We start from the raw sequence: 27,471 nt of genomic DNA, 5'->3' as shown, positions 1-27,471 counted from the left end.
GTCCATCCCAACTGCCCTCCACTGCTGGCCATCTTGTGGCCACATGGAGGAGGCCATCTTGTGTGTTAGAGTGATGGCCAATCTGCATATTACTCTTTTATTAGATAGGATAGAGGCCTGGTGCACAGGTGGGGGCTGGCTGGTTTGCCCTGAAGGATGTCCTGGATCAGGGTGGGGGTTCCCTTGGGGCGAGGGGCCCGTGGTGGTTTACAGACTGGCAATGACCCCCCCCCCCCCCGCCCCGGCAACCCAAGTGGAGGCCATACTACCCAAAGCAATTTATAGATTCAATGCAATCCATATTAAAATATCAATGGCATATTTCACAGATTTAGAATGAAAACACCAAAAATTTATATGGAATAAAAAAAGACTCCAAATAGCTGCAGTAATCTTGAGAAAGAAGAACAAAGTAGGAGGAATCACAATACCAGATATCAAGTTATACTGCAAAACCAATGTGCACAAAACAGCCTGGTACTGACACAAGATCAAGCACATAGATCAATGGAACAGAACAGAGACTCCAGAAATTAACCCAAGCCATTGTGCTCAACTAATATTTCAAAACAATAATTAAAAGACAGAATGGACATCATCCAAAACCACAGGAAAGCTGGTGGAGTGGAAAAATCTACAACTAAAAAGAAGGAGAGAGGCTCATGGATCAGGGGAGCTGCAAAGCGCTAAGGTAGGGAGACTTGCGCACAGAGAGGAAGGGCGGCGGAGTGCCTGGCTGGCAGGAGGGGAAAGGAAGCCCCCCCACTGCACTGAACCCCAGTTCTGTCTGCACTAAATACCAACCCCCTCTGAAACTTTGTGGACCCAGGCTCATACGGGTGGAGTCTGGACTGTAGAGAAAGGCACCCGGAGACTCATAGACTGGGAGACTCCGGGGAGCCAGGAGCCACAGCAGGCAGGGTCTACAGTTGCGTGCAAGTGAGTGTGCGCGAAATCTGACCATGGAGGTTGCCTTAGCCTCTCCATAGTGGAAGGAGTCGGAAGCTCCAGACTAGAGACCCAACACAATTTCGGGTGAGTCCCTAGGGCTCCCACACTCTTGCAGGGGGAATCTGGGCTGTCAGGCGGTAACTCAAGAGATCCGTGGAATACAAAGCTCTGAGGCACGCACACAAGGGCAGGACTGACTGGAAGCCAAGACTGTTGGCTTAGCCCTGAGACTCTGCCCCATCCAAGCTGAGCACAGAGGCTTTTGCAATTTTGCAAGTCTGATCCTATAAGGCTGTCTCCAAAACAAACGGTATCCCGGAGTAGACACAGCTTATACTCACATCCAATTGGCCTAGAGGTCAATTCTACCAGTGATACCAACAACTGTCAAGACTTACAACAAGGCTGTACACACAGTCCACAAAGGGGTACACCAAGAGTATCTACCTCAGGTATCTAGGGAGGCTAACCCATCGGGCCATATAGGACCCCAAACACACAAAGCCATCCTACCAACTCTTGGAAGCAGTGAAAATGCCTAGAAAAGGAAATAGATCACAAACGAAAGAAATGGAGGAGAACAAAAGACTGAATAAAGAGTTCAAAACCACGGTTATAAGGTTTTTCAAGAATTTCCTAGAAAAGGCCAATAAATTTAACGAGACCCTTGAGGATATGAAAAAAAAAAAAAATTAGAAATTAAACATACACTGACTGAAATAAAAAGTATTATATAGAGACCCAACAGCAGACTATAGGAACGCAAGAATCAAATAAAAGATTTGGATTACAAAGAGGCAAAGGACAGTCCTCTGGAGAAGCAAGAAGAGAAGAGAATACAGAAAATTGAAGATAGTGTAAGGAGCCTTTGGGACAACTTCAAGCGTACCAACATCAGAATTATGGAGGTGCTGAAACCGGTTTGGCTCAGTGGGTAGAGTGTCAGCCTGTGGCCTGAAAGGTCCCAGGTTCGAATCTGGTCAAGGGCATGTACCTTGGTTGTGGGCACACTCTCACTAGTGAGTGTGCAGGAGGCAGCCAATCGATGATTCTCATTTATGTTTCTCTCTATCCCTCTCTCTTCCTCTCTGTAAAAAAATCAATAAAAATATATTTAAAAAAAAAAAAGAATTATGGGAGTGCCAGAAGGAGAGAGAGAACAAGATACTGAAAATCTACTTGAAGAAATGTCAGAAAACTTCCCCCACCTGGTGAAAGAAATAGACTTATAAGTCAAGGAAGTGCACAGAACCCCAAACAAAAGGAATCCAAAGAGGACCACACCAAGAAACATCATAATTAAAATGCCAAGGGCAAAAGACAAAGAGAGAATCTTACAAGAAACAAGAGAAAAACAGTTAGTTACCTATAAGGGAGCACCCATATGACTATCAGTTGATTTCTCCACAGAAACTATGCAGGCATGGCAAGAAATATTCAAAGTGATGAATAGCGAGAACCTTCAACCAAGATTTCTCTACCCAGCAAAGCTATCATTCAGAATTGAAGGGCAGATAAAGAGCTTCACAGATAAGAAAAAGCTAAAGGAGTTCATCACCACCAAACCAATATTATATGAAATGCTGAAAGGTATTCTTTAAGAAGAGGAAGAAGAAAAAAGATAAAAATTATGATTAACAAATACATATATATCAACAAGTGAATCTAAAAATCTGAGGAACAGAATAAAATGGTGAATATAATAGAATCAGGGGCAAAGAAAGGGAGTGGATTGATAATCATCAGGGCAAAAGGGATTTGGGGTGCAGGAAGACTGGATTAAAATCGTACACCTATGGATGAAGACAAAAGGGGGGGGGGGAAGTAAGAGCAGAGGGTGGGGTGGGACCGGGTGGAAGGGAGCTATGGGGGGAGGGGGAAGGAGAAACAATTGTAATAATCTGAGCAATAAAGATTTATTAAATTTTAAAATAAATAAATAAATAAATAAATAAATAAATAAAAGACTAGTTGATGATTACAATACATCGTAAGACCTTCAGAAGGAATAGAGAATATTTTGTGAACCATTTGTTTTTTTCTCCATGTGTGGCAGTTTTAAATTACTAGTTTTTAAAATCAGTATTTTTTAGTGGAAATAACTTGTCCAAAAATCTGTCACAGAATTTGAAGACCTATTAAAACAAAGTTCAATTAGGGGGAGCGGCGGGGGGGGAAGCAACAATCAAGTTTTACTCTGTATTTAATGAAAGAAAGAAATATAGCCCTGGCCACTTTGATAAATGGTTAAAGAGCACTGGCCTAAGCACCAAAGGGTTGCAAGTGTGACCCCTGGCCATGGTTGGGGCAGGTGTTGGAAAAACCAATTGATGTGTCTCTCACATCGATGTTTCTCCCTCCCTGTCTCTCTTTCTCTTATTTCCCCCTCCTTAAAAAAACAAAACAAAACAACAATTGAAAAAATATCCTAAGGTGAGGATAGACAAAAAAGGAAGAGAACAATATATATCTTAAAAAACAAAAAATAAGTCTAACAGTTAGCATAAATACGATACTTGCTAGCAGAAGGTAGAAAAAAATTAGGATTAGTTGTAATTTGAGTAAAAGTCTTTTAATGTATGATTCAAATAGATAACACATCATAGGCATTAAGAACATTGACCAAAGCCTGGATGCAGGGCTCAGTGATTGAGCATTGACCTATGAATCAGGAGGTCATGGTTTGATTCACGATCAGGCCATATACCCAGGTTGTGGACTCCATTCCCAGTGTGGGCATGCAGGAGGCAGCCAATCAATGATTTTCTCTGATCATTGATGTTTCTATCTCTCTCTCCCTCACCCTTCCTCTTTGAAATTAATTTAAAAAATTTATATATATATATCACATTGACCACAAGTACAGACTGCCTGTGTTAAATCCTAGCTGAACCACTGCCACTGACTGGCTGCATGAGTTAGGGCAAGCTGTTTAAACTCTCAGGACCTCGTCTGAGACACAAACCAATTATGTTTTGGCTGTTTGTTCTGCCACATAACACATCCAGTGATCTCTTTGCTTTGCTTTTACAGGACTCTCTCTTTAAAAGGATGTCCTTTAAAAATACATACTAATAAAAGGGTAATATGCTAATCAGTCCGGGAGACCTTCTGGACATTCTTCCAGACAAAGCCATGGTGGTCGGGCTGAGGCAGAGGCAGTTAGGGGCGATCAGGCCAGGAGGGGAGGGCAGTTGGGGGTGAGCAGGCTGGCAGGTGGGGCAGTTGGGGTCAATCATGCCGGCAAGGGGGGGCAGTTGGTGGAGTGAAGGCTGGTGGTGAAGGCAATTGGGTAGAGCAGGCCGGTGGGTAGAGTGGTTAGGGGTGATCAACAGGCAGGCAGGTGAGTGGTTAGGACCAGCAGTGCTGGATTGTGAGAGGGATTCCAGATTGGAGAGGGTGCAGGCTGGGTTGAGGGATACCTCCCACCCTGTGCACGAATTTCATGCACCGGGCCACTAGTAATTAAATAAATAAATAATCAATCAATCAATCAACCAATAAAAGAATGTTCTTTTGAAATTAGAGAACAAAAGAGGCAAAGTCCTAAATGGAAAGCTGTCATGATCACTCTCCACATCTGCAAATCTATCGTATCTCTGAATATAGAACACCCAATACAGTTTCTAAAGCTAAGCCTCACCCTTAACAAGGCAAGGAGCTGCAACCGGTTTGGCTCAGTGGTAGAGCGTCGGTCTGCGGACTGAAAGGTCCTGGGTTCGATTCTGGTGAAGGGCATGTACCTGGTTGCGGGCACATCCCCGGTGGAGGGTGTGCAGGAGGCGGCTGGTGGATGTTTCTTTCTCATTGATGTTTCTGGCTCTCTATCTCTCTCCCTTCCCTCTCTGTAAAAAATCAATAAAATATATTAAAAAAACAAACAAAAAAACCCCAAAAAACAAGGCAAGGAAAGATTGAAAAGCCTTATGGGTTTAAAGACTTTGCACAAATCACTTCAGATTGGTATCCTGGAGCAATTCATCATAGTAAGATTTGAGATTCCTATCTTTAGTGAGGTTGGAGAAGTGCTACTGTGAATACAAATATACTATCAGGCAAATCAGTACTAGAAAGAAAATTCAGAAAATGAATTCCTTGGAGCCATCCTCATTGCAAACCTGGTGCACACACTGGGGTGTGCTTACCCCAGCATGAGGACAACTGAAAGAGCAGAATTTCTTTTGCTATAACAAGCTACCTCTTTTCTACAGTGTTAGAAATGATCAGACACAGTTATGGCCAGTTAATTCAAAGTAAAACTATAGGATGTAAAATGAAAAAAATTCGAAAATCATAAATTTAGAAGAATTGAAATTAGGGAACAAAATATTGGAAGATTCTATAAATATTGCCTTTCTAGGTAATTACACATTAAACCCCATATTGATTTAAAATGCAAGAAGCCTGTAAGAATATTAATGCTTCAAATTAATAGTGTTGAAACACAATGCCAATACTCCGCCACCTGCAGGGAACAGTGGTAGTTAGTACAAGGGAGGATGGACTCTAGTCAAGAATGGTTCTGCCACAGGGGCATAGGGTACCAAGGAGACAGAACTGAACCTCACATCACCCTGCTTGGCCCTGGAGGATGGCTGGTTAGTCAGTGATGGGTAAGATTCCTCAGGGAAGGAACAACCTAAGTAAGACAGGCACAGTTGAAGAGGAGCCATCAGGAAAGAACTTGGGGGTCAACAGAGGTGGGGCACAGACCCTCACCCCCCCAACTTTGCAGGGGCCTAAACCCTCATCCATTCTGAGGGAAGTCTCCTGCCCCCATGACTGCTTAACTTCCCATGCCCAGATCAAGTCGGGACCTGGGTAATAGACAGAGACTTGGCCAACAGCAGCTGCCCTCGCACTGCAACAAGACTTGTTTGAGTTGTCTTGTACCCATGGTGTGGGGAAGTGGGTTTTTGATATCTAAATCCAAGCTACCACCAGGAATGCTCAGGGCCTACTCAAGAAGGCAAATAATCCTTTCCCCTAGTATTTACAGGGTAAAATAAGATTGTTGTTAGAGTAATAAATTTGACAGTAAAATAATAGTCAAGTTTTCAAGCTAAATTAAATTGGCTAAGTGAAATAAGCGAATATTCTAGAAAAATTAATTAATTGTACTAGACAAAAAGCAGTTCCTAAAGTGTTAACTAAAATTTTTATCAGTAGTTCATCTCATGATAAAATTGTGTAACATGTAATGAACCTAAGGCAGTTATATTACAGTGCAAAAAATTAAAATTTAAAAGCTATCAAGACTACATTATAAAATTTCCAAAAGCCTCCTAATATTTAAATTAAAAAAGGGCAGATACAGAATATCATGTAAGAAAAAATATCTGTAAGTAAATTACATCTAGAAAATTTGTACTTTAGAAAATTAATTTTAATGCTAACAGCAAGACACCCATGAAAAACACACGTGGTGTCAAAACAAGCCAGAGGGAAATCATTTGGGCAAAAAATGAAAAAGGATCCCAAGTCAAATTTATAGAAATATTACTTTATTAACTTTTGGTCCAGAATATGTTTGTATATTTTCAGAAAACAACTCAGAGACCATGTGGATTCCGGCAATAGAGAGGAATTGACAGGACTACTCCAACCATGAAGACAGAAGAGAAGCAGTCCCGAGATGGAAGATGCTGATGTCGCCTTAATAGCCGTCAGCAGCTGTGTGTCACTGCAGGTGGCCCAAGACCAAACCAGAGTGTGTCGGACCTGCATTACCACCATTTGTCCACCATCCAGAACTAAAATATCATTGCTGACATATACACATAAGGAACTGTTTAACATTGAAATTGGGACTCAAAAAGAACTGTTGACCCAGAAAGAAACTCACTACAGAATGATTCATTTGCCTTTCAGCATAACCATTATTGCTTGTCTCAATTTCAATTCTTATAAGTATATTTCTAGTAGGACATGATCTCACTCATCTAGGGGAAATGATGAACAACATAGACTGATGAACAAGAACAGACCCAGAGACAAGGAGGCATGGATCAGACTGTCAGACCTTAGAGGGAGGGTGGGGAGGGTGAGGATAAAGGGGAGAGATCAACCAAAGGACTTGTGTGCATACATATGAGCCTAACCAGTGGTCAAGGACAACAGGGGGATGGGAGTATGCATGGGAAGGGGTGTGGGATGGGAATGAGGGGATGAGGTTAAATATGTGATACCTTAATCAACAAAGAAATTTAAACAAACAAAAAAAGAAAGAATGGTTCTGTTTTTTAACTAATTTAAGTTATGGAGTTCTATGAAGATTCCCTTTGAGCAGGGAAAATATAATTCCGCTGCATTAAAGAAAGTTCAGAATTAGAAACTTAGCTAATGGTCTCATTTCAAGTCAAGTGCAAATGTTGAAAACTGGACTGTCATAAAATGAGTGGGCCAACAGACAAGCACCTCATTTTTTTTGCAAATTTCCTCTCAACGGTATGTCTTTCCTTCTCAGGTTTCAGCCTTCCTGAATCATCCTGGTTCAGTATAAGAGAAAATGAGTGAAAAAAAATCTCTTGTAAAACATCTTTCCACTCACTGTCCCATCATAAATTGGTCTTTCCTGTTATGCATGTTGTGACAGGGAAAAAAGAAGTATGTTTTGGATATTCAAACTAAGGAGAAAGAAAACAATCTGAAGTATCAGCCAAGAACCCAGCCCCTAAATGCCTACTATTCTAAATTGGAAAGGCTGCATACCAAGTCCTTAGTCCTTGGTGCAGTCCATACAAAACTGTAACAATTCTGGAAGCATATTTTTCTGTATTGGTTCAATTTCACTTCCAAAAATTATTTTCTTGGGGGAAAATTTAATATATTCTTTTTACTGGAGATAATCCCAGGTGCTACAAAGTTAGATTTAGGAACCACTATATGGCTATGTATAGTTGGTTTTAGGGTCTCTGGGTTGAATGGGTAATAGCACCTGGAAGTGTCAATTAATCAGCCTTCTTATGCCACCAATAATTTGGCCTTTTTACAAATACTTCTTCATGTGTATTGGAGATTGATTTGGCGATACTAATAACTTATGTAAACCAGCACTGATGGACATAAATTTCCCTCTGAAAACAACTACAACACGAAGTCTAGGATCACTAATCATACATAACACACATTTATCAACATCTCTCAGTTTTCCTGGCCTGAAAATGAGGACAAGTACCATAAAAGCTGTCAATTTCTTCCTAAATCATTTGGAAAATTGTATTCACTACTGGAACTAGGGCATTATGTGGTCTATGCAGCAAAGCATGGAGTAGGCTTTTTATAATACTAATGGAGTGACTCAACAAAGCAGCAGGAATGGCTAAGTATAGGAGAGCGTGAGCTATCAGTTATAGAAAATACCATTCTCAGCCAGGCTGCTGGGGCTCGGATGTTGGGCATTGTCCTGTGCACCAAGAGATTGTTGGTTCAATTTCTGGTCACGGCATGTGTTGGGGTTGGGGCCTTGATCCCCAGTAGGAGGGCATGCAGGAGGCAGCCAATTAATGTTTCTCTGTCACATTGATGTTTCTCTCTTCCTCTCTCTCTAAAAATCAATAAAAAGCCGAAACCGGTTTGGCTCAGTGGTAGAACGTCAATCTGCAGACTGAAAGGTCCTGGGTTCGATTCCGGTCCAGGGAATGTATATTGGTTGCGGGCACATCCCCGGTAGGGGGTGTGCAAGAGGCAGCTGGTCGATGTTTCTCTCTCATCGACGTTTCTAGCTCTCTCTCTCTCCCTTCCTCTCTGTAAAAATATCAATAAAATATATAAAAATCAATAAAAAAGTCATATATATATATATATATATATATATATATATATATAATTCCTAGGAAACTATTTGTTTCTATGAGAGTCAGGCCATCATAATGGAGTAAAACAAAGCATATAGACACAAGCAAAACTCAGACTGAGACCCTATTGGGATTGCTCACCTACCACATAACAGTGCGGTCTCTGAGGACCGTGTCCACAGGAAAACTGGGAGTGAAATGCCTGCTTTGCATATGAGAATCAAAGGAAAGAATAAGAACAATAGGTTGTAAAACACTTAATACAGAGCTTGGTTCACAATAGGGTTTAATATGTGATATTTTCAGAAATAAAAATGTTAATATAACTCACACATCTTTAAAATTAAAAATAATACGGCATTTATTCATGCATAAAACACTACACTCCAGGCAAGTTGAAGTGATGTGAACAAGCCAGGTGAGCCCACCTTTGAGAGAATCACAGGAAGCTGGGAAGAAGCACCTAGGTCAGGGGTCTTCAAACTACGGCCCGCGGGCCACATGCGGCCCGCAGAGGAGTCTGATCCGGCCCGCCAGGTTTTTTGGGCAGTGAGCGCAGCCGAGGTGTTACAGTAGGAATTAGTAGTTCATATAGTCCGGCCCTCCAGCTCTCTGAGGGACCGTGATCTGGCCCCCACTTTAAAAAGTTTGAGGACCCCTGAAGGTGGTTACAGTGGTAGAAAGCAACACCTGTTGTTGTTTTAACATGTTTACATAATTTTAATTACTACCCAGGTCACTATCTTCTGATATAAATAAACTTAAAAGAGTAATTATTATAATCATTACTATTTAAAATTTATTTAGAATTAAAACGCATAAATAGAGCCATAGCTTGTTTGGCTCAGTGGATAGAGTGTAGGTCTGCGGACTGAAGGGTCATGGGTTCGATTCCAATCAAGGGCACATGCCTGGGTTGTGGATTCGATCTCAATAGGGGACATGCAGGAGGCAGCCGATCAAAGATTCTCTCTCATCATTGATGTTTCTATCTCTGTCTCCCTCTCCCTTCTTCTCTGGAATCAATAAAACTATATTAAAAGGAAAAAAAAGCAGAAGTAGAATATCTGAATAGAGAAAAATAAATTTCAGTTTGGGGAAACAGTTCTAATTACTATATAGAAAATAAATCTTGCCTTCTGCTAAATGAATGATGAGTTATTTAAGAATGGGTATATTTATCTTCCTTTGTGCCAATTTAAACAAGAAAATGTAAGCTCTCTTTAGGGTCTTTCTTAAATGAGTTCTTTCTAGAAGTACTTTCTATTTAAATTTATGGCATAAGAATTAACAGTTACTGTAGACAGATTCTTAAGAGACAGGACTATAAAAAAGGTTTTTGTTTTGTGTACGGTATTGCCTAAACAACCAGAGGAACATGCCCATTTGTAACTGACTTATTATCATAGTGGACTTCACTACCTACTGGAAGGGATGTCCTTATTATTTGATGCATTGGTTCTCAACTGAGAGTGATTTCGCTCCCCAGCGGGTATTGAGCAATGACTGGAGATATTTTTGTTTGTCACAACTAGGGATCTAGTGGGTAGAGACTAGAAATGCCATTAACATCCTATAATGTAAAGACATTGTGGGATTTAATCGTTGAATTGGGTCCCCCCCAGCACCACAACTGAGAGGGGTACCCACATAACATCTGACTGTGTAAAGCAATGGGGTTGCTGTCTGCCAGGAAGTGACAGCTGAAAATTCAGGCACTCTCTTAAAGGGCCTGTGGAACCACCCACCTTGTGTTCTGGCAGAGGGAGGGCACATTGGACTAGAGCTGTGTGAGAAGAAGCCAGGATTGGAAACTCAGGAGTTAGAGCTCAGAAGGCACATACCCTCGGTTTCCTGTGCTGAGTCATTCCCTCACACAATAGAGGACATCTTTCTCACAAAAACATTTGCCTTGCCTAGGGCGAAGACAGCTGACCCACCATATTGGTCCCAGTAAATGAAACAGTGTTCCCCAATCAAAACTCTTAAAGCTATTTCCAGAGTGAAGTTACTATATACATGGTAGTTCTATATTTCATGTGCCCATGAGAGATAGGCAAATAGCTTTCCACAGGCTGGTCTGGGAACCCCACTCTCATGGGGCATTGTTTCAATGGGAAAATGCTGTCTGAGTCACAACCAACTTACTAATGACACTTAACAACTATTTTTCCTTCCTCAGGAATGGTTTGTAAAACAGTGAAATTTAAAAATCTGTTAGGCCAAGAAGAAATCAAAGAGCAGCCATCTCTGTCTATAGCACAATTCTTATTATATAGGGATACACATATGAATAACACACACACACACACACACACACACACACACAAACATGTAAGGAGTAAGTTGATAAAAGTAAATTATCTTCTCTCTCTCTCTCTCTCTCACACACACACACACACACACACACACACACACCACTCTATCTTCATTAACAGCATGAGGTCAGTCTTCTTAGACCAGTCCCAAAAGTAGACATTTACTTTGAGAAGGGGGTATCATTGATAGTAAGTAAGAATAAATACAAATGGAGTATAGAGCACATGGTAATACAGAGGATCAAGAAAAACAAGTACGTTGAAAAGAATATAAGATACATAGAAGAGCTAAAAATGGACAGAGAATCCCCCCAAAATATTCATTTTCAAACAAGATCCTCTTTAAAAAATAAATGCAAGGAAGGTCGTACTAGTTGCCTGAAAGTTTTGGAGCAGGTAACAAATGCCTGCCTTCAGAGAGGGGGTCCAATGGTGCCCTCAGAGGGAGGAGGACACAGAGATAGGACTCAGAAAGGTATGTGCAGGAGCAAGAAAGTGAGGACCTGAGTGGAGAAGCCAGAAAAACTGAGGCTGAAGTGTATAAAAAGAATTTGTCTGCTGAGCTGAAGTGCTCAGGTCTGACAGGTTGAGAAACAGGCACCATGGGTTCTGAAATAGGAGGACAAAATAAAGAGTGTAAATGGTGGGGTCTGTCAAAGTATTCCATATCTAGGCCATCCCCATTAACCTGACAGAAACCAAATATCTGGCACTGTATCTGGCATTTCCATACAGTCTTTGGCACTGAAATTTAAGGTAGAAGGGGAGGGGAGAGGAGGGAAAAAGAATGGTACCTTTAGGCCTCACTCCAAGTTGACTCACCTCATAGAAAAGTCCTTCTGGGAACTGCTGGAAGCACTGAGCACATACAAAACACTGCTCATGGTACAGCTCACCGTTACTGTTCACAATCTTCTCGGCGGGTGCAAAACCCCCCCTGCAGCGCTCACAAGTGGCATTGGCCAGAGCATTGGCCATGTTACTGTAAAAACAAAGGACAGGAAGTCACAGATTAACCTTTGCTTAGCTATAAGACCAAAAAAAACAGAAAGAACTAAAGAGCACATTCTATCTAATCACAAAAACCATATTTTATCTATACAGCCCATTTTTTTGTTTGTGTCTTAAGTACTCAACATAAAGTATCCCCCTATTTCCCCTAGCATCTTAGGTCCTGAAAGTTCCTCCTGCTTGGAACATGTTTTGCTTTTTTGAGATTTTGATAAATATACCACAAGTGAATGCCAACTACGAGTTAAGCACTATGGATAGAGATAAAAGTCAAGAGTTGCCCCCATGGAGCTTGAGTTTACAACTTGATAAGTAGCTTTAATACCCACAAGTCAATATCTCAAGTCCATTTCTCTCCCTTCTGAGAACAGAATCTAAATTTCATGTTAACGAATGCCATTGTACAGACACAGATGATCCTTTTGATTAGATCCTGTTGAAAGCAACTGCTCAAGTAACTCTTTTTTTTTTAATGCATTTTTATTGATTTTGTACAGAGAGGAAGGGAGAGAGAGAGTTAGAAACATAGATGAGAGAGAGTCATCGATCAGCTGCCTCTTGCACACCCAATACAAAATAATATTGGATGTAAAGAAGTGAAAATAGGAGTGAAATTTTTATAAATTTCAAAGCTTAAAGGCTGAAAAGGAAGGATGGGAGAGAATAAAAATAGTGTTTTTCATTTTACCATTTTATTGTCTTTTCAGTACATAAAAAAGACAGTTGTCTTTATATGGTACTTTTATACTTTTCTAAGTCATTATCTCATTTTATGTTCAGGGCAACTTAAAGACAAGATAATTATTCCCTCCACTGTTCAAAGAAAGGAAATCTTGGTGTCTAGCCCCAATGATTCAATCATCCAGCCCTTATTGTAAAACAGGGTTAATGAGATTTTCTATGAAGGGTCATATCTGTACTAATAAAAGCCTTGGGGGCAATCAACACAGCAGGGGAGTAGTTAGGGGGAGATCAGGTTGGCAGGCAGAAGTGGTTGGGGCAATCATGCAGGCAGGCGAGCTGTTAGGAGCCAGCAGTCCCGGATTGTAAGAGGGATGTCTGACTGCCAGTTTAGGCCCAATCCCTGCAGCCTAAACTGGCAGTCGGACATTCCAAGGGGTCCAAGATTGGAGAGAGTGCAGGCTGGGCTGAGGGACACCTCCCCCCATGTATGAATTTCGTGCATCAGGCCACTAGACATAATATAATGTCAATTTTAAAACACGTGAGAATACACGATAGAGACACCACCATACTTTTAGATGGGGAAAGTAAAACCAGGCAGTCAAGTGAGCACTGATGGTGAGCCTAAGGCGTTGGTAACTTCCTTGCCAATCATTCCACTACACCTGAAAACCCCAGGACACATTCAATAAGTAGTCCCAAGTTTCACCTAACAATTGTGCAGTTTGCAAGAAGAGCATATAAGGCATAAAATCAGATAATTAGTTATTCTCTAATGGTCACCCTGAATTTCACATAAAGAACTGTTTGTTTCTGAAAGGCCACCAAGTGAAGAACCCTAAACAGGCTAAGCTAAGCCACCCTTTGTAATTTGGCAAGTTTATTTTCAGATGCCCATTCAGAGCACAAGTTCCACCTGTGTGTCTGGTCCCCTGATGCAGCTTCCTACCATCTGATCAAGTTAAAAATACTTAAGATATTTGTTTTGTTTTCTAATATAGTAAATATTGATAAAATAAAATCTCAGGGGTCAAGGTCAAAATGTTTGTCATTGATGTTTATACTATAGAATAGCAATTTTCAACCGGTGTGCCACAGGAATTTTGAAAACATGCAGTACCTAACTAATAAGAGACAATGATCTCTTTTCCTTTAGTTTATCAAATAACCTAGCTCCATGCTGAAAGCAGGTGCAAGCGGGGCCGGTGCTGTCAATGCATGGGAGGAGAGGTGGTGGGAGCAGAGCTGCCGGCAGACAGGAGCCTGGGGGAACGAAGGATGGGCCAAGACCCATCCCTGTGCCCACCACTACCTCGTGGCCTACAGTTCCTTTCAAGGTGCACAAATCTGTGCACTGGGCCCCTAATAAATAATTTTAAAATATATATATATATATATATATATATATATATATATATATATATATATACACACACACATATAAAATTGATTTTTTACAGAGAGGAAGGGAGAGGGATAGAAAGCTAGAAAAGTCGATGAGAAAGAAACATCAACAGGCTGTCTCCTGCACACCCCTCACCGGGGATGTGCTCGCAACCAAGGAACATGCCCTTGACTAGAATCGAACATGGGACCTTTGAGTATGCAGGCCAATGTTCTATCCACTGAGCCAAACCAATTAGGGCAAGTAAACAATTTTAAAAAAAGAAAAAAAGATACTACAGCCAGCACAACAATAGCTGTCTGGTGCGAAGGAATCAAAATTATACCTATGTTTTTGTTAGATTGGCAAAAAATTTGTATTTTCTGCCAATCTGACAAAATTTGGTTGGCACAGAATTTTAGTAATTAGTTTATGTGTGCCATTAGATGATAAAAGTTGAAAATTACTACTATAGACTGTTTGCATTCAAGTTAAAACACTCAAATAGTTAGAATTAGAAAATAGGTAGAAACATTATAAAAAGAAGCATATATTGTGGGTGTGTTTTTTTTTTTTTTACCACAGGAAAAAACTAGTTTTAGAAATGATGTAATATATATTTTTAAGTATTCCTTTTCATTACAACAAGGAAAAGAAACAGTACATTAGACAAAATTTTCAGGAAAAAAATTCCAATAATCTCACTAATCTATGAAACTGTTTACATTTCCCTTTTCTTTCTATCTTTGATCCTCTGGCACTATGTTTTTGTTTGATTGGTTATTTAATGGACTATTTTTTAGAGCAGTTTTAGGTTCACAGAAAAACTGAGTGGAAGGAACAGAGATTCCCCATATAGTCTCTGCCCCACACATGCACACCTCCCCCATTACCAACATCCCACATCCAAGTGGCACATTTGTTATAATGGATGAACCTACATTGACATATGTACTTTTTTAAGAGTTGACTTTTATATTAAGTACACATAATAAAAGTTACTTTTTTAAAAGTCATGAATGATAGTTACCACTGTCATTTGGTTAGCTATAATAAATTAGTTAATTTCTCAGAAAATAATTTTACTAACTAAATTTTTTCAACACAAGTGTTGATGGCAATGAATATATACACTGGGAAGATAATCTCTCTCTCTCTCCATATATAAAATTTATTTTTTACTATTGATTTTTAGAGAGCCTGGAAGGGAAGGAGGGGGCAGAGCAGGGGGGCATGAGGTGGGGGAGAGGGAGGGAGGAGAGAGAGAGAGACAGACATTGATGTGAGAAAGACACACAGACTGCTTATCTCACTCACAGGGCTGAGATCGAACCCAGGACTGTTTGGTGCACAACTAAGGCTACATTACCACTTAACCACACCCGCCAGGGATATAGATATATGTATATGCCTTTAGTGTAGAACCTTCATAACTAACTGGCCAGTCACAACTGTTTCAGCTGATCTATTTCCAAAAATCAGGCACACATAGAAAGCTTAACATCATAAAGTTTTCTGTTATTTAAGTGCCTCACTTATCAAAGTATATGTGTGAAACAAATTTTCTGGTGTTAAAATGCAAAAAATTGTATAGATCCAAAAAGCATCTTGAGAGTTCACCAAGCATTTTAGTTATAGTACAATTATAATTGCCCAACTATGCTTAAAAAGAACTCTTTATGAGTTGTGAAAATGACATCTGTTGTAATACCACACAGAATGAATTCATGGTCAGTCAAATCTTCCTTAACTCTCAAATGACAAATTGGGAATTTGCAATAGATTACAATTTGTATAAAGTCAACAATCTTATATGAGTTGGTCTAAATACTACTCTGCACTATTTAAAAAAATAAACTGTTTGATAAAACCCTTTCAATAATATGAATTAGATGAACTTCTAGGGTTAACTGCATTATATATACATATGTTATACAATATCCTTTTTTTATTCATTCAATTCCCCTAGAGACAATATTAAAAAACTCACTTAGCATACTTTAGACTGACTGTTAAACATAACAAAAATCTGTATTTTTATCAGCAGTCTTTAATTAATTTTTCAGTTTCCTAACCTGTCCCTTATCTGTAGGCAGTTTTAGAGTATAAAATTTTTCTATTACAATTCTAACAATGAAAACCCTAGACCTCCCTCTTGGACTACACAGTTAAAGTGTACCATTATCAGGAACCTGCTGCAGACAAAGCTATCACTACTTTGACTTTAATGGTAGCATTTTCCTTCACATCTCACTTCAGCCAGCACAAGTGTACAGGACAGGCAACCGAGCTGCCTGCTGGGGCCTACCGCTCCACCCCGGCACCCCCTGCTCAGAGCCCATGCAGAAGACATCTGGAAGAAGCAATTCTGGGAAAGGAGACACTCACAATTTCGCATAAAAGTCACAGAACTCCTTGTAGACTTTGACGTCGCTCTGTCTGCGCTGCAGTTTGGACACAGCCCTCTCATGTCCATTGCCATTAGCCTGGCAGACACTGCTCAGGGCCGACTGGGGGATTTCTTCCTTTTTTGGAATAACAGAGGGGTGGTGCACCCTGCTTGGGAACGCCATTGTAGGTGCTCTTGAGCTTGGAGCCCAGGCCAGAGGAGACCGGAGAAACAATGTCCAGGCCTCCCCCACTTCCGTGCCAGGGTCACTCCCACTGTCCTCACACACGTCAGCCCCAGCGTGCTGACCTTCACAGTAAGAGCTCCAGTAGTAAAGAAAGTCTTGATTTACAGAGGCATTTTGGAAGTTCTAGAAAACATTACAAAAAATAGCAACGCAGTCTTTGCTGAATAGCCTTCTGGCGGACTGTATCTCTACTACAGAAAGAGAGGGCTGTCTGGCAGGCTTCCAGGAGAAAGAAATAGCCATGTGTGCTGCTAGCCGCTGCTGGGCTTCAACAACACTAACACTGTGCTTCTCAGCCTGGGTGAGCATAAGACTCTCTTGGAGAGCATGTCATCCCCCACCCCTAGAAATTCTGTTTCAGATAAGCTCCTGGTGAGGTGGCACTGCTGGCACACTGAGGAGCATCCCGAGGCCCAGGCCATGCTTGCAGATGTGCCCTATTGTGCCTTCCCCCAGGAATATGAATTAGTGCAATAAAGAATGACACTTAAATTATTTTTCTCACCCGTGGCACATACTAACAGTTCAATAATGTATTCAGTGAATGGGTGTATGCAAGAGTTAATTGGAAAGAGACGGAATTTAGTTAGAACTCTTTGTATCTCATTCCCAGCTAATCCTACAAGTCAGGCGAGCCAATATTTTTTGGTCCTTATCATGACTAAGGACGCCACTGGCATGCATGTGTTATCACAGCATATTACAGGTCTTATAATGACGTCAGCAGAGAAGATGACGATGATGTAGAACTGTCAGGCTCTTATTTGTTTTCCTTACAATATTCTTTACAGTCCTTAATTGTATTAGGTCCAATGATTGTAAATCATGTTCATTTTCCTGCCAGAAACACCATGAGATCCAAAATATTCTGTTCAGGCTGAGGTAACACTTAGAGACAGCAACCAGCAGAGTAGCACACTGAAGTAGGCACTGGAAACTGCCTTTCCTTTAGTTCAAACAGTATTAAGGAGGCTGGGGACAAATTCTTAAACTTCTTTTAGCCTCACTTCACATGCCACTCTGGAGTGGAGGAACTTTGTCTTATTCATGACTGTACTCACATCATAAATAGAGCCCACCTCTTAGTAGGTATGCAATTAATTGTTGATGAATGAACTGGGGTTAATAATCCATCTACTTGATCTAACAAACCTTGGAAACAATGAAAGAGCAAATTAGCTACAAGTCTGCTAAGCACTTTGAGTCAGCAAGAGATCTAAACATGTAACTAAAATATTACTACTAAAATAAATGCAACTAATTATCTTATTTACTTCATAACAACCAGTCTTATATCTACTAGTAAAAAAGAGTTGAACTATGAAAAATTAATGGTTCATGAATATAAGACACAATGAATTCTCTTATCTGCCAGCAAACTAAAAATATTCTGAAAGAACTGAAATCAAATTTTCAACTTTTTATTTTGTAATAATTTTTGTCACAGGAAATTATAAAGATTGTACAGAGAGGTGATACAGCATCCAGCTCTCCCAAGCAGTTCCATCTCATACAACTACAGTAAATCATCAAAACCAGGAATCTCACATCAGTGTAATGTGTGTATAGGGTAGACATATGTAAACACCACCCCAATCACAATATAAAACAAGTCTAGCACTACAAAGATCTCTGTCAGGTTATCTCTGAGAGTTCTCTCCTCATCCTGCCATCCCTAACTCCTGGCAACCATTAATTTGATTTTCATCTATGTAATTGTAACTTAAAGAATATTATTGCTATGGACTCAATGTTTGTGCCTCTCCAAAATCCATATGTTGAAAGCCCGATCCCCAATGTGATGGTCCTTGGAGGTGGGGCCTTTGGGAGGTGATTAGGGTTAGATTAAGTCATGAGAGTGGGACATCAATTCCTCACCATGGGATTAATCCTATATAATAAAAGGACAGGGACTACAAACGTAACAATCGGAACAACAGTTTGACCAGTCACCATGAGGTGCCTTGACCACCTCTGGGTCCTTCCCCGCCAGCCTGTGAGAGGTGGCTCGCGGCTCAGGCACAATTTTGTGTGCTGGGCCTCTAGTATCTTCATAAGATGAGGAAGAGACACAGATCACTCTCTATGGGCCACATGATACATGATAAACAATATAGCCTGAGCAGCTGTCTACAAACCAGGAAGTGGACCCTCATCCAAGCTGAATCTGCTGGAGTGTGGATCTTAGAATTCTCAGTCTCTAGAACAGCAGTTAGGGGAACATCTGGCCTGTGGGCCATATAAGGCCTGTGAAATCATTTGGTCTGGCCCTGTCAAGGCATAAGGGGTGAGTTAATTAAATGTTTGACCAAATATAGCCAGCTAATTTTTAAAAAATATATATTTTATTGATTTTTTACAGAGAGGAAGGGAGAGAGAGAACTCGAAACGTCAATGAGAGAGAAACTCTTGCCCACAACCAATGTACATGCCCTTGACCGGAATCGAACCTGGGACCCTTCAGTCCGCAGACTGACGCTCTACCACTGAGCCAAACGGGTTTCAGCGCCAGCTAATTTTTAAGTTGATAATTTTGTATGGCCCATGAATGGTGTTATAAATATCAAAATGGGCCTTGGCAGAAAAAAGGTTCTTCAGCCTGGCTCTAGAACCTTGAGAAATAAATATTTGTTGTTTAAACCATGTAGTGTACAGTATTTTTGTAGCCAAAACTGACTGAGACAACTACATCAATGAAATCACACAGTCTGTGACCTCATTGGAGGGCTCCCTTTTTCTTTCGTTCTTTTTTTTTAATCCTGAGAGAAATGCATTGATTGGTTGCTTCCTGCATGCGCCAGGGCCAGGGTCAGGGAGGAGTTGTAACCCAGGTATGAGCCCTTGATGGGAATTGAACCTGGGACTCTCTGGTCCATAGCCTGACACTTTATCCACTGAGCCAAACCAGTTAGGGCTGGAAAGCTTGCTTTTTCCACTAGCATAATGCCCTTAAGATATATCCACGTCGTTTTTTAAAATATGTCAAAAACTTGCTCTTTTTCTTTTTAAATATGTTTTTATTGAGCTCGACCAGTGTGGCTCAGTGGTTGAGCATCCCTATGAACCAGGAGGTCATGGTTCAATTCCTGGTCATGGCACATGCCCAGGTTGTGGGCTCGATCCCCAGTGTGAAGTGTGCAGAAAGCAGCCCATCAATGATTCCCTTTTATCACTGTTGTTTCTCTCTCTCTCTCCCTTCCTCACCGAAATAAATAAATAAATAATATGCTAACAAAGCCAAAAATAAAATTGTAAAATGTTTTTATTGATTTCAGAGAGAGGAAGGGAGAGGAAGATAGAAACATCAATGATGAGAGGGAATCATTAACCGGCTACTTCCTGCATGTCCCCCATAGGCAATTGAGCCCTCAACCCAGGCATATGCCCTGACTGGGAATCAAACAGGCAACCTTTTGGTTCCTGGGTTGACATTCAACCATTGAGCCACACTGGCCGGACAATAGCTTGCTCTTTTTCTTTGCTCAGTAGCACTCCATGGTATGAATATACCTTAGCTTGTTTAATCATTTACCCATTAAAGGACATCAAGTTTGGGCTGTTGGGGATATAGCAGTGTATATTTCTGTGTGAATATGAGTTTTCATTTGAGATAAATGTTCTAGAATGAAATTGTTGAGTTATATGATAAGTCTATGTTTTTTAAAAAAAAAAAAAAAAAAAAAAAAAAACTTGTCAAATTATTTTATAGAGTGGTTGTAAGTCTTTACATTGCCACCAGCAATGTATGAGACTTAATTTCTCCATATCCTTTCCAGCCTTTGGTGTTACCATTATTTTTAATTTTTAATTAATAGGTATGTAGTCCCAATTTTTATTATATATATATATATATATATATATATATATGAAGATAAATACAAAAACAAGCCAGAAAATTTACCTCACCAGATAATCGTACTGACAAGAAAAAGGAATAATGTGTGCATTTGGAGAAAAAAGCAAACACTACAGAGAGGTATAAAATGAAAAGTCTCTTAATAGTTTATGTGTGTGTACATGCATGCATTCTATTTTATTTTATATATTTATTTATTTTGTTAATCCTTATCAGAGGATTTTTTCCCCATTGATTTTTAGAGAGAGTAGAAGGGAGGAAGAGGGAGAAGAGACAAAGAGAGAGAGAGAGAGAGAGAGAGAGAGAGAGAGAGAGAGGAAGGAGAGGGAGAGAGAGGGAGAGAGAGAGAGAAATATGGATGTGAAAGAGACACATGGATTTGGGACTGAACCTGCAATCCAGGTATCTGTCCTTGACTGAAAATCAAACCTATGATTGCCAATGTTCAAACCACTGAGTCATGCTGGCCAGCAATTACTTTTTAAGAGGCTATTAATTATTATAGAAAAGCTGCTGCCCTAGCTGGTTTGGTTTAGTGAATGGAGCTTTGGCCTGCAGACTGAGGGGTCTCTGGTTCGATTCTGACCAGGGGCATGTGCCTGGGTTGCCGGCTCAATCCCCAGTTGTGGGCATGCAGGATGCAGTCAATCAATGATTCTTTCTCATGTTGATATTTCTCTCTATCTCTCTCCATCTCCCGTCCTCTCTAAAATCAATAAAAATACTAATATATTTAAAAAGAAAATAGCAGCTGCATGAACAGCCCGCCCACATCCAAGGAGCAGCAGCTTCATGAGCATCCCATACCCATCATAGAAGCAACATCAGCATGAGCAGCCTGCCCCCACCAGCCAGAGGAGCCACTACTGCTGCGAACAGTGACCACTAGAGGAGCCACAACCAACTGAGGAGGAGCCGCTGCCATGGCAACCCAAGGAGAAGCTGCCACCCAAGCAGTAGCCCCTGCATGACTCAACACCTAGATCCTTCGGTGAGAGCCAAAATGGGTAGACAAAGAAACCCCCAAAGGAAAGAAAAGGAGGAAGTGCCAGAAATGCAGCTAAGTGAAATGGAGGCATGCAATATCTCAGAAAAAGAATTCAGAATAAGGGTCATACAATTTATAAATCAGATGGATAAAAAATAAACAACTTGTGTAAGAATCAAGAAGAAATAAAGAGTGATATAGCGGCAATAAAAAAAAAAAGATAGAATATTTCAACAGTAGAATAGAAAAAGCAGAGGACCAAATTAGAAAATTAGAAGATGGAAGCAAAGCACCCCCAAACTGAAGTGCAATTGGAGAAAGAATTAAAAGACAGGAGGAGAGCCAAGGGAGCTTTGGGACAACATGAAATGAAGCAACATATGAATAATGGGAAGAAGAACGAGGGTCAGAAAATCTATTATAAGAAATAATGTCAGGAAACTTCCCTGATGTGGGGAAGAAAAGTTACACAAGCAGAGTCCCAAACAAGATGATCCCAAAAAGATCCACACCAACACATGATATAATTACAATGACAAACACAAATGACAAAGAGAGGATCTTAAAGTCTGCAAGAGAGAGGCAGAGTTACCTACACGGGATTTCCCATTAGATTATGAAATGATTTCTTAACAGAATCACACCAGAAAATAATGGAAGGAAATTTACGAAGTGATGCAAAACAAGAAACTGAATCCAAGAATACTCTATCCAGCAGCGCTATCATTCAAAATTGAAGGGGCAATAAGGAGCTTCCCAGACAAAAAAAAGGCTAAGAGAGTTTATCACTACCAAGCCAACAATGCAAGAAATGCCAAAGGAACTGGTGTAAAAAGAAGAAATAAAAAGGGAAGAAGGAACACAGTCACAAAAAATAAAAGTAGCTACAAACAAGTACCTATCAATAATAACTTTAAATGTAAACAGACTAAATGCTCCAATCAAAAGATATCGACTGATGGAATGGATAAAAAAACATGACTGAAAAAACAATCCCATTTACCATAGCACCAAAAAAATTAAGATACCTAGTAATAAACTTAACTAAGGAGGTAAAAGACCAGTACTTGGAAAACTACAGGACACTGAAAAAAGAGATAAAAGAAGACATAAACAGATGGAAGAACATACCATGTTCATGGATTAGTAGAATCCACATCATTAAAATGTCCATACTACCCAAAGCAATCTCTAGATTCAATGTACTCCCCATTAAAATACCAATGGCATATTTCAGACCTAGAATGAACTCTCCAAAAATTCATCTGGAATGAAAAAGGACCCTGAATAGCTGCAGCAATCCTGAAAAATAAGAACAAAGTAGGAGGGAATCTCAATACCAGATATCACGCTATAGTACAAAGCTACAGTTTTCCAAACAGCCTGGTACTGGCACAAGAATAGACATATAGATCAATGGAATAGAATAGAGAACTGAGAAATCGATCAAAATCACTATGCTCAATTAATATTTGACAAAGGAGGCAAGAACATACAATGGAGTCAAGACAGTCTCTTCAATAAATGGTGTTGGGAAAATTGGACAGATACATGCAAAACAATGGAACTAGTCCACCAACTTACATTATAAACAAAAATAAACTCAAAATGGATAAAGGACTTAAACATAAGGCAAGAAACCATGAAAATATGACAGACAGCAAAATCTCAGACATATGCCGATGCATTTCTTCATTTATACAGCTCCTAGGGCAATGGAAACTAAAGAGAAAATAAACAAATGGGACTACATCAAAATATAAAGCATCCACACAAGAAACCATCAACAAAACAACAAGAAAGCCCACTGTAAGGGAGAACATATTTGCTAATGTTATCACTGATAAGGGTTTAATATCTAACATTTATAGGAAACTCATACAACTTAACAAAAGGAAGATAAACAACCCAATCCAAAAATAGGCAACAGACATAATTAGATACTTTTCAACAGAGGCCAAGAGACATAGGAAAACATGCTGAAAGTCACTAATCATCTGAGAGATGCAAATCAAAACGACAATGAGGTACCACCTCATACCTGTCAGAATGGCTATAATCAACAAATCAACAAACAAGTGCTGGCGAGGATATAGAGAAAAAGGAACCCTTGTGCACTGCTGATGGGAAAGCAGACTGGTGCAGCCACTGTGAAAAACAGTATGGAGTTTCCTCGAAAAACTAAAAATGAAACTCCCATTTGACCCAGTGATCTCACTTCTAGGGATATATCCCAAGAAGTCAGAAACACGAATCAGAAAGAATATATGCACCCATATGTTCACAGCAGCACAATTTGCCATAGCTAAGATTTGGAAACAGCATAAGTGCCCATCAGCACATGAGTGGATTACAAAACTGTGGTACATCTACACAATGGAATACTACGCTGTGGTAAAAAAGAAGGAATTCTTACCATTTGCAATAGCATGGATGGAACTGGAGAGCACTATACTAAGCGAAATACCAGTCAGAGAAATATAAATATCACATGATCTCACTCATTTATGGAATATAATGAACAACATAAACAAAAATCGATTCAGAGACAGAGAAGCATCAAACCTCAGGGAGAAGATAGGTTAGGGCAGGAGGAAGGGGGAGAGATCAACTAAAGGCCTTGTATGTATGCATATAAGCCTAACTAATGGACACAGACACTAGGGGGGTGAGGGCATCAGTGGGGGGGGTGGGAGGGGGTATGCATGGGGGAGTGGGAGGGGGTATGCGCGCGCACAATGGGGCGATAAGGTCACATATGTAATATGTTAATCAATAAAGAAAAGAAAAGAAAAGAAAAGCTGTTAAGCAAAGGGCAGCCTATTCAAGTTGCCACCAGCCCCTAAAACACCAGAGCTTGTTTATTCTCACAACTGCAGAGTTCCATGCCTTCCTGGTTCACTGTATTAATTTGTTTCTTTGTTGTTTCAGCCTAAGTAGCATTTATAAGGTGCAGAGAGTTTCTCTGCTAGTCTTGTTCATAGGGAAGCACAAAAATCAATGGAAAAAATATCCTCGGGTGAGGATTAACAAACAAACAAAAATAACTGGTCACGTTATTTCACTATTATATTATTTTACACTAGAGGCCTGGTGTGTGAAATTCATGTGCTGGGGGTTGAGGGGAGGTGCCCATCAGCCTGGCTTGTACCCTCTCGCATTCTGGGAGCCCTCAGGGGATGTCCTTCAGTCAGACATCCTTAGTGCTGCTGCAGAAGATGTGAGCCCATCTTCTGGCTGAGTGGCACTCCCCCTGTGAGAGTGCACTGACTATCAGGGGGAAGGTCCTCCCTTGAGTAGGATCAGGTGAAACTGGCTCTCTGACATCGCCCAAAGAGGTCCCAGATTGCAAGTGGGCACAGGCCAGGGCAAGGGACCCCACTGGTGCACAATTGAGCCTGGGGAGGTACGAGGGAGGTTTCCAGGGTGTGTTCAACCCATGTGGCTCAGTCCCGATCGACTGGACCCCAGCAGCAAGCTAACCTGCTGGTTGGAGCATCTGCCCCTTGTGGTCAGTGTATGTCATAGTGAGTGGCTGAGTGGCCTTAGCATATCATTACCATATTATGCTTAGATGACTGTACAACAGAACACTAAGTATATTAGACTTGTATTACATAGGACTAGCCTGACCTGTATCCTCTCCAATCTGGGGGTTTCTGTCTGACTTTGCAATCATATGAGTGAATTGTCTGAGAACCCAGCCCCAGTTTGGTTTGGTGCTCACAGAATAATAGAGGTCTTTTTTTTTTTTTTTTTCTTTTTTCCCTTTGCTCCATTGGAGGAGATTTCCTAGAAGTTGCAGGATATCTTTTAATTTTTCCTCAACACTCTGACTTTACTTATGTCTCTTACTTTTGCTGTCCCTCCATTCCCCATCCACAACAGTAACTTGCTCCAGGCTCACTTTGCTCTAGTGTCTAGAAGATCCTGGAATGCATCTGCCACCAGAACTACAATTCCCAGCATTCCTGGTGCTCTCCACACTCTAGGCTTCCATTTCCAGTCCAGGGGCTGCCACCAGAACTACAATTCCAAAATTCCTGGTGCTCCCCTTGATCTTGGGTTCCTCTACCAGTCCAGTGGCTGCACAAACCAAAAGGACTACGAATGCCAACCACACCCAGGCCAGGATGACAGGACCGTACACTCCAGTGGCATCCCCAGCTGTTCAATGCCAGCGGGTGCATGTGTAAGCTGGCCACAGGCTTAAAGTGGGTGGGGTCCCAGGGATGCCCACTGCATCACCTGGGCTAATCAGAGGGTGGGTGGGCATCTCGTCTCGTCCCTGGCCATTTGGCACCTGCGAGCTGCCCACAGGCCGGCCAGCTTTTTAGGGGTTAATTTGCATACTCACTCCTGATTGGCTGTGGGTATCATGGGGATTATGGTCAGTTTACATATTGTCTATTATTAGTATAAATTATGCCTGACCATATGGAGCTCATGGTACAACAGACCTAAAGGATACCTAACAAGCACCTGCTGAATGAATAAACACGTGAATACAAGTCACACCCTCTGTTTCTAAGAGTATATAATGTAGCTGGGAAAACAATATATGGATCTATTATTATTATTATTATTATTATTATTATTATTATTTCTTTTGAGGGCCAAAACAGCTCTTGAAGTAGTTGGGAGACTGTTTTTTTTTAAATATCATAAAAGATATTTTTGTCTGAATAGAGGGCCTATTAGGTGGTTTTTTGCTGAAGAACTAGGGTTTCCTGAGGTCTCTGATTACTTAATGTTTTTTCCAAAGAGCTTCTAGGATCTAATAAACTCTCCTCATCACATCAGCTCTTTGGGAGATCCCATGGGATAGCTCTGAATACTAGACAACCCTTAAATCCACCCTGGGTAGAGAAATGCATATTTTATAAGCTCAACATTTTCTCATCTACTGTTTGCTAAGCTGAACTCTATCATTTACTGAAGTGATCATTTTGTCATTATCTACTGTGCAGTGACATAGAAAATGGGGCTGCTAGGACAAAAATACCACAGACTAGGCTTATACACAACAGAGATTTATTCCTCATAGTTAGAAACTAGACATCCAAAGACAAGGCACCAGCACTGTTGGGTTCTGGTAGGGGCTCTCCTCTCCTCTTTCTGGTTTATAGTTGGCACCTCACTGAATTCTCATGTGGTGGAAGAGGCTAGGGATCTCTAACACCATTTTTAGAAGGGCATTAACATCATTCACGAGATCCACCTCATAACCCAACCACCTCCTAAAAGCCTGAACTCCTAATACTATCACCTTTGGAAGTTAGGGTTTCAACGTATGAATTTTGGGGGGAGAGATATCACAAACATTCATACTATAACAGGTAGGACCTAGGATCCTTACTGAGTGCCCCTAAAGCCTATTAGATGCCAAGCCACACACAGTGTTTCCAATGTTAAGCTGACCACTCTGGGTCCCACAAAGAGTGCTAAAGGGCTTCAGATTCCATCATTCACTAACTCCATGGTTCCAGCATAAATAAATTCCACCCAACACAACACACAACCAGAGATAAATAACCCTTTTACTATCATAAAATACCTAATATAGTAAGTGCTATCATACAAAAATAACCTGCATTTTTTAATTCTTAAAGCCTGGATATAATCATGAGCATTGCCAAATATAAAAATCAACTTTTTAATAACTGGTATTTCCAAATTAAAATTCTCTCAAATAGCAACTACTGAATTATGTATATCACTACCCAATATTTAATCTATGTGATTTTAAAAAAATGTTTTATTGATTCTTTACAGAGAGGAATAGAGAGAAACATCGACGAGAGAGAATCATCGATCAGCTGCCTCCTGCACACCCCCAACTGGGGA

General features: G+C 40.5%; 1 protein-coding gene across 7 annotated transcripts in view; it reads right to left on the bottom strand.

Moving 5' to 3' along the window:
* LIMS1 (LIM zinc finger domain containing 1) overlaps positions 1–27,471 on the bottom strand; it is a 146,131-nt gene that overhangs the window by 31,694 nt on the left and 86,966 nt on the right. For 5 of the 7 annotated variants that reach the window (XM_084872506.1, XM_084872511.1, XM_084872507.1 and 2 more), the window contains one exon: positions 11,888–12,047. In XM_084872506.1, the coding sequence (XP_084728632.1) occupies positions 11,888–12,047 (160 nt within the window). Of the gene's footprint in view, positions 1–11,887; positions 12,048–16,532; positions 16,747–27,471 lie in introns of those variants that run through there. The other 2 variants (XM_084872509.1, XM_084872508.1) reach the window with 1 other exon arrangement.

The sequence above is a fragment of the Pipistrellus hanaki genome, assembly GCF_964339955.1.
Source record: "Pipistrellus hanaki genome assembly, chromosome: 2".
Taxonomy (NCBI): domain Eukaryota; kingdom Metazoa; phylum Chordata; class Mammalia; order Chiroptera; family Vespertilionidae; genus Pipistrellus; species Pipistrellus hanaki.
Note: the sequence above shows the minus strand (reverse complement) of the source record. Positions and strands in the feature narration are given on the sequence as shown.